The following is a 7,981-nucleotide window of genomic DNA, read 5'->3' on the forward strand; positions in this document are numbered from 1 at the left end:
CCTAAACCTTGGGGCCTCCACCTATATAAAGAGGGGAGAGAGGGGCTGGCCGGCCACTCAAGCCACCACCATGGCCGCACCCCTCAAGGGTGCCCTAGCACGCCCCTCTCCCCAAACCCTAGCGGTCTCTCTCCTCCACCATATCCCGCATGCTTAAGCGAAGCTCCGCCGGATTTCTCCACCACCACCGACACCACGCCGTCGTGCTGTCGGATTCAAGAGGAGCTACTACTTCCGCTGCCCGCTGGGAACGGGGAGGTGGACGTCGTCTTCATCAACAACCGAACGTGTGACCGAGTACGGAGGTGCTGCCCGTTCGTGGCGCCGGAACCGATCGTGATCAAGATCTTCTACGCGCTTTGCAAGCGGCAAGTGAACGTCTACCGCAGCAACAAGAGCCTCATCTTGTAGGCTTTGGAATCTCTTCAAGGGTGAGACTCGATACCCCCTCGTTGCTACCGTCTTCTAGATTGCATCTTGGCTTGGATTGCGTGTTCGCGGTAGGAATTTTTTTGTTTTCTATGCAACGTTGTCCTACAGTCATGTGCCGCCCGCCTCTCGGTGATGAGGGCGCGCATCTCCGATCCAAGCGGTGGCGGCACAACATAGCCGACATTGGAGAGGTGCCACCCGTGAGGTTGCTTGAACTCTAGCGGCACCGGGATGCATGGCCAGTAGAGGACGTCGGCCTCATCGAGGCTCAGCTGCAGTGACCCGAGCCCGCTGCCACCGGCCCCGGCGTTGTGCGCCATCACGAGGTGGTGGTGGATGTGTCGCGTGGCATCCGAGATTGGTGGCGGCGCCTAGGGTTGGACGACGGGGGAGAAGAACAACGTGTTGCTGGGTTTTTAAAGGCGGCGGATATGCGTTGAAGGCGCGTGGGGGAGGTGGGGGACGCCACATGGCAAGTCGCCTCCTCGCCTAAGGCGAAATTTTCTCGATTTCGAGAAAAATTGGTAGGAATCTAATCGATTCCAGCTACTTTTCAATTGAAACAGAGAACTATTCTGTCTTTACAGTAGTCTCTTCCTAGCTAATGCCTGACTGGAATTGACTCACAACAGCTAAGAGACAGGAGACTAGATACCTCGGAGGCTGCAACCTTAATATTGCACGCCAAAGAGGTGCCAAACGCCATCCTTGTCGCCTCCTCGGTTTCTGAGTGAAGCAACGACCGTCCAGCTCGCGTCGTTTTTAACGTGACCCGTCGCCTTCTGCCATTGTCAAGGCGGTCCTACCTACGAAAACGGCAGTGCCACTTGGCACTTACGCGCCTAATTCACGCCCTTTGCCAAGTTGCCGACGCTTCTATTGAACTTGAAACCGTATCGGCGCTTTTTAGAACGTGATGGTGTGAGCTAGAAAATAGGGTCATCCCCTAAATAGCTATCAGGGCTGGTCGCCAGTGCAGATGCTCTTAGGCTGGTGCCAATGCACCGCCCGCCTCCCGCCCCGCCACGTCAGCTTTTCTCCCACTCTCACCCCACTCTCACCCCATCTTGCCAATGCATGGGCTATAGTCCCCACTCTCACTTCTCTCTCCTCCACATCACCATTTATTTTCCACATTAAGTTATTTCACTCGATTTTGTTTAGACATTCAAAATAATGCAAAAAATTATTTTATTCAACTTAAAATGTTACCGATTACATCATAAAATAGTGCCAGCTCTATTTAAATTGTTGTGCAAAAAGCCCCTCAAAATTTGGCTCAAAACACCCTAAAATGCCAAAATTTGGCTCAAAACACCCTAAAATGCCAAATCCTACCAATTTTTCCTAAGTCCAGGGGGTTTTCTGCAAAACCCCCTTTGTCTTCTACCTCTCGCCCACCCCGCCATCGCTGCCGCCCCGCTCCCGCCTCCCTCCCGCCTCGCTCTCGCCGCCAACGCGGGCGGCAGCCGGGCGGGAGCGGGCGATAGCGCCGGCGCCCGGCCCGGCGCCCTCCCTCTCGTCTCGCCCGCCTCCCGCCTCTCTCCCGCCCCGCGCCGGGCGGTACCGCCCCCGCTCTCTCCCGCGTTGGCACCAGCCTTAGCTCTTCATGACACACGAGCATCACCAAATATAAGGTAAAGAAACGATAAAATAGCTGAGCAGTTTTTTTTTTGTTGTGATTTAAAAAATGGGTACAAGTCGTTGCTCCTCGCAAAACAAACAGTTCCTCGTTCAGTGTTTCTCGTGCGAACGCTAAATACCAGCAGCAAATTATGGATCTGCGCCAAGAAAATTTTGCCGCTAGCTCCTGGAAGGATTGTTGCGAGCGAAACATATCGAACGGTGATTGAACGAGTCGTCGAAAGTTCAACCAGCAAATAATTCAGCAGGACATCACGGTCCAGGTGTCCAGCAATCAGGTCTAGGATGTTGCCTCTCCATTTGTAGTTTTGTACCGCGCATGTCGCAACGGAAAAATGCCATAAATGTGTTTCGGTTGGTGGGCCACCTTACTATTCCTAATTCTGGCTACAGCTGAAAATACAACAGAAAATACACCTACCAGCACCCATCTGGCAGCAATTGATTGGGGCAAATATAGGGAGCATCTGGACCCGAGTTTCGTTTTGAGTTTCCGATATCTTTAGCTGCCTTTAAGAAAGTACAAGATTGTATCATAAAAGAAGAAAGAGTTCGAAGATCTCGAAGATTTGCTGTATCTTTTAGATTTTATTTCGTAATTGTTGAAGACAGTTTGTGTATCTCTACTATGTACTATTTATTATTATGACTATTTGTGGTATTGATTGTCAAAAGAAAAAAGTTGCCTGGATACGGTGATACGGATACCGCGATACAAGGATACATCCATTTTCCAAAAACAAGGATATGTTTGTATACATATATAATTGTAATAACATATATAAAAATTAATGATTTTTTTTGCATATAATAACATATATACAAATTACTGATTTCTTTGATATCCGTGCAACGTAGCGACATAATTGGAAAATCCATATTATTTATCAAGCCACATGACGGAACGGTCTTAGAACAAGTACAGAAGTTGCTGGTAGACATACATAGGTGTACTATACGCCAATCGACCGATGGATCTCGTCTTATTCATGACACAAGACACAAACCACGCGCGACTTATACTAGTACCGCTCCACACTCGTCGATGATCCATCCATCTTGCTTAACTGAAATCCTATGGATCACTTGCAGGTGCACGGGTTGCAGGTGCAGTTGTCGCCGCACTTGCAGCCTCCGTTCTCTGCTCCGGTGGCGGCGGCCGCGTCCTCGAACGATGCCTTGGAAGAGGGCGCAACTCCGATGATGAGAGTCTGGCTGGTGGTCACCCCCTCGTCCAGCTCAGGGTACATCTTGCAACTGCATACATATCCACACCACCATCAGTCACAAACTCATGAGGCCAAAATTATCAATTTCTGTGAAAGGCTAACAGATTAAGGGCTTCAGGTCATCTCGAAGGGGGATCTACATATTTTTAACCCATACGCGTGTAAGATCTATATGCATATAATTCCGCACAACAAATTAATAGCACGACACATGATAAATCGATGCAATCCATGTGAATGGATCTTTGATTTAGCAGATCAGAGGGGATGAAGAACAGAGCCACCAGAAGAAGATCGAGGGGAGAAAAAAAGAAGTGAGAAAGATCAGGTACCCTCCGCAGCCGTTGCCGCACTTGCAGCCGGATCCGCACCCGCAGTTGCCGCCGCAGCACGACATGATGAAGATCTCAACACAGCACCTGGATCTGCTTCTCTTCTCTCTGGTGAAGACTGAAGAACTCGCGTGCTCTGCCCTGATCCGCTTGGCAAGGTGTCATTTATAGCGCAGGGAGATAGGCTATCCACCGTCCACGTCTCGCCGAGACCGATCTCGCTAGCTAGTGACGTGCGTGGCCCGGACGGTGCCGCTGCTGAGGTGCCCCTCGATTTTGGCCCCGCACTGAGTGAACGAACAATTCTTGGCGACCGTCCATAGGACGCGGACAAAATGCGTTTGCGTAGAGTGCATGCACGTAGTCGTGATCCACGATCCTACCCTGCCGAACGTGGTATACTCTCTCCCATCCAAATATAATTACCGCTGAAATGTCAATTGAGTGTACCTAATGTGTTACGAGTCAGATAGCAGTACGTACTAGTATATTTTCTTTCCAAACCTTTTGTTTACTCAAGAAGCCATTTTTTCTGTTCAGATGGATACCAAGATGTCAAGTCAAGGTAATTAAGATGCATGCGAGATACTAGTAGTATTTAAGATGAGAATGACTCTTGCATGCATGCATCAAAGAGGCTTCACGAACCTCCCTCAAAAAAAGGAGGCTTCACGAACCTGAATAGACAAGAGGAGGAGAATCAGAATATCTGTTTGTGCTTATCCACTTATCCATGCGCGTTGGACCTAATCCTCCCTGTACATTAGTGGAGAAGAGGTCTTTGGTCCCAAACAAATATCCCAGTTCTGAACTAAACCGGGACCAATAGGGGGCATTGGTTCTGGTTTGTTTGGCCCAGGGCAACCCCACTCGCTGGAGTCTGTCCGTTAGTGGCCTTTGGTCCCGGTTTGTACTAAAAACCGGGACTAAAGGGTCGGCGGCAGGGCGCGGTAGACCATGTCAGGCGTGGGAAACCTTTAGTCCCGGTTTGTAATACAAACCGGGTCCAAAGGGCCCCCCTCTGGACCCGGTTTGTATTACCCTCTGGACCCGGTTTGTATTACAAACCGGGACAAAGTCCCCAATCTGACTATATAACCTTGCCCCTGCCCAAGTGTGAGCCACATTTAGCCATTTTTTCACTTTCTTCACAAGAGGGGTGTATTGCTTTGCTCTCTTCTTCACATGCACAAGAGGTGTTCGATGAAATGCTTAAGAGGATTTGCCACTTGAGTTTACACAAATCAAGCCACACTTAACTTGCTTTTTCATCTCCATCGAGGTTAACAACTTTATCCTTTTCATCTGTAATTGATAAAATGCATGTGTATATATACATCGTGATGTTCTGTAATGGTTTTGATCAGCTTAATTATATCATGCAGATGAATCGGCAATGGATGTACATTGACCGACGCTTTGACGAGTTCACTTCGGGCCTGAGTAATTTTATGGCCGTGGCGGAGGCAAACAAACATGGTGGCTTCATGTATTGTCCATGTGTCAACTGCAAGAATACCGTAAATTACGCTCACTCGAGTACCATTCACGGCCACCTTCTGCGATCCGGTTTCATGCCCAGTTACTATTGTTGGACCAAGCACGGAGAAAGAGGGGTTATGATGGAAGACAATGAAGAAGAGGAAGAGGATGATGACGGTTATCCCAATTTTCCTGAATACGATGATACCGCGGAAGGCAATGAAGACAATGAAGTAGAAGATTAAGAGGCACCAGATGAGCCTGCCGATGATGATCTTGGTCGGGCCATTGCTGATGCAAGGAGAGAATGTGAAACTGAAAAGGAAAGGTTGGCCTTCGACAAGATGATAGAAGATCACAACAAATTGTTATACCCTAGTTGCGAAGATGGCCATAAAAAGCTAGGCAGCACACTGGAATTGTTGCAATGGAAGACAGAAAACGGTGTCACTAACTCAGGATTTGGAAAGTTGCTAACAATAATTAAGAGGAAGCTTCCAAGGGGTAACGAATTGCACGCCAGTACGTACGAAGCGAAGAAGATTGTCTGCCCTCTAGGATTAGATGTGCAAAAGATACATGCATGCATTAATGATCGCATCCTCTACCGCGGTGAGTACGAGAATTTGGATGCATGTCCGGTGTGCACTCGCATTGCGGTATAAGATCGACGAGATGACCCTGGTGATGTTGAGGGCGAGCGCCCGAGAAGAGGGTTCCTGCCAAGGTTATGTGGTATGCTCCTATAATACCACGGCTGAAACGCTTGTTTAGAAATAAAGAGCACGCTAGGTTGTTGCGATGGCACAAAGAAGACCGTAAGAAAGACGTGATGTTGAGGCACCCTGCTGATGGATCCCAATGGAGAAAAATCGATAGAGAGTTCCCAAACTTTGCACAGGATGCAAGGAACTTAAGGTTTGGTCTAAGTACAGATAGCATGAATCCTTTTGGAGAGCAGAGCTGCAACCATAGCACCTGGCCTGTGACTCTTTGTATATATAACCTTCCTCCTTGGTTGTGCATGAAGCGGAAGTTCATTATGATGCCAGTGCTCATACAAGGTCCGAAGCAACCCGGGAACGACATTGATGTGTACCGAAGCCATTAGTCGAAGAACTTCTACAGTCCGTGGTCCATAGCGAGGTGTACCTGTGTGGGACGAGCACAAGCGGGGAGGAATTTGACCTACGAGCGCTGCTTTTCGTAACCATCAATGACCGGCCTGCTCTTGGTAACATTTCGGGACAGTCAAACAAGGGATACAATGCATGCACGCACTCGTTTACATGAGCTCGAAGGTGATTATTTGGAAAAATGTAAGAAGGTCGTGTACACGGGGCATCGTCGATTTCTTAGGCATACCCATCCCGTAAGAAAGAAAGGCAAGCATTACAACGGTGAGGCTGATCACTGGAGGAAGCCTCCCCATCGTGATGGTGTTGATATATTTGGTATGATCAAGGATCTAGATGTAATATTTGGAAAGGGTCCTGGCGGACGGTCTGTTCCGAATGACGCTGCCGGACACGCGCCCATGTGGAAGAAGAAATCTATATTTTGGGATCTACCCTATTGGGAAGTCTTAGAGGTCCACTCTTCAATCGATGTGATGCACGTGACGAAGAATCTTTGCGTGAACCTCGCTAGGCTTTACGGGCGTGTACGGAAGACAAAAGATACACCGAAGCACGGGAGGACCAGACAACGTAGGAAAGACCCCAAAAAGCTGCATGAGAGAGATAAAGGACGTCATTACTCCAGCTACGCTCTTACAAAAGCGGAGAAGGAAATATTTTTTGAATGTCCGAGCGAGTATCAAGGTCCCGTCCGGCTTATCCTCCAATATAAAGGGAATAATAAATATGGAGAAGAAAACATTCCAGAACCCGAAGTCTCATGACCGTCACGTGATAATGACCCGGTTGCTTCCGATTGCATTGAGGGGGCTTCTACCGGAAAATGTTCGACTGCCCATTGTGAAGCTATGTGCATTCCTCAATGCAATTTCTCGAAGGTAATAAATCCAGAAATTCTACCGAGGTTGCAGAATGATGTGGTCCAATGTCTCGTTAGTTTTGAGCTGGTGTTCCCACCATCCTTCTTCAATATTATGACACATCTCCTCGTTCACCTGATCGATGAGATTTCCATTCTCGGTCCTGTGTTTTTACACAATATGTTCCCCTTCGAGAGGTTCATGGGAGTCTTAAAGAAATATGTTCATAACCGTGCTAGGCCAGAAGGAAGCATCTCCAAGGGCTATGGAACAGAGGAGGCCAAAAAAAAGCACGGGGAAGGGACACGTGTGGCACGGCGGCGGCGGTGGCCAGTACATGGCGGTGGCGGTGGTGGCCAGTACATGGCGGTGGCGGCGGTGGCTAGTACATGGCGGTGGCGGCGGTGGCGGTGGCGGTGGTACATGGCGGTGGCGGTGGTGGCCAGTTCATGGCGGCGGCAGCGGTGGACACGTGTGGCACGGCGGTGGCCAGTACGTGCTTTTTTTTATTTGAAATAAGGCGGGAACGAATTTTTTTTAAAAAAAATTGGCCTTTGGTCCCGGTTTGTATTAAACCTTTAGACCCGGTTTGTATTACAAACCGGGACCAAAGGGGGGCATTTGGTCCCGGTTTGTAATACGAACCGGGACCAAAGGGTCCAGAGTATAAAAGAAAACACTTCGTCTCCGCGGAGATCAATCCCGCGGAGACGAAGCAGTTTGCACGCCGCCAGGCTGCCCAAATCGCCGCCGGCCGCTTCGTCTCCCGCGCGCCATCGCTGCCGCCGCCCTCCCGCGCGCCATCGCCGCCGCCGCCTCCCACGCGCCATCGCCGCGCGCACCGCCGCCGCCGTGCGCCGCCC

General features: G+C 49.5%; 1 protein-coding gene across 1 annotated transcript; it reads right to left on the minus strand.

Moving 5' to 3' along the window:
* Positions 1–2,942: 2,942 nt before the first annotated feature.
* On the minus strand, positions 2,943–3,782 carry LOC124660954 (metallothionein-like protein 2A). The gene is made up of 2 exons (XM_047198805.1): positions 3,638–3,782; positions 2,943–3,333 (listed from the first exon to the last, which is right to left on the minus strand). Exons 1-2 carry the CDS (start codon positions 3,700–3,702, stop codon positions 3,159–3,161), a joined length of 240 nt encoding a protein of 79 aa, XP_047054761.1. The 5' UTR covers positions 3,703–3,782; the 3' UTR covers positions 2,943–3,158.
* Positions 3,783–7,981: the final 4,199 nt, after the last annotated feature.

This window comes from Lolium rigidum, chromosome 6, assembly GCF_022539505.1.
Source record: "Lolium rigidum isolate FL_2022 chromosome 6, APGP_CSIRO_Lrig_0.1, whole genome shotgun sequence".
Lineage (NCBI taxonomy): Eukaryota > Viridiplantae > Streptophyta > Magnoliopsida > Poales > Poaceae > Lolium > Lolium rigidum.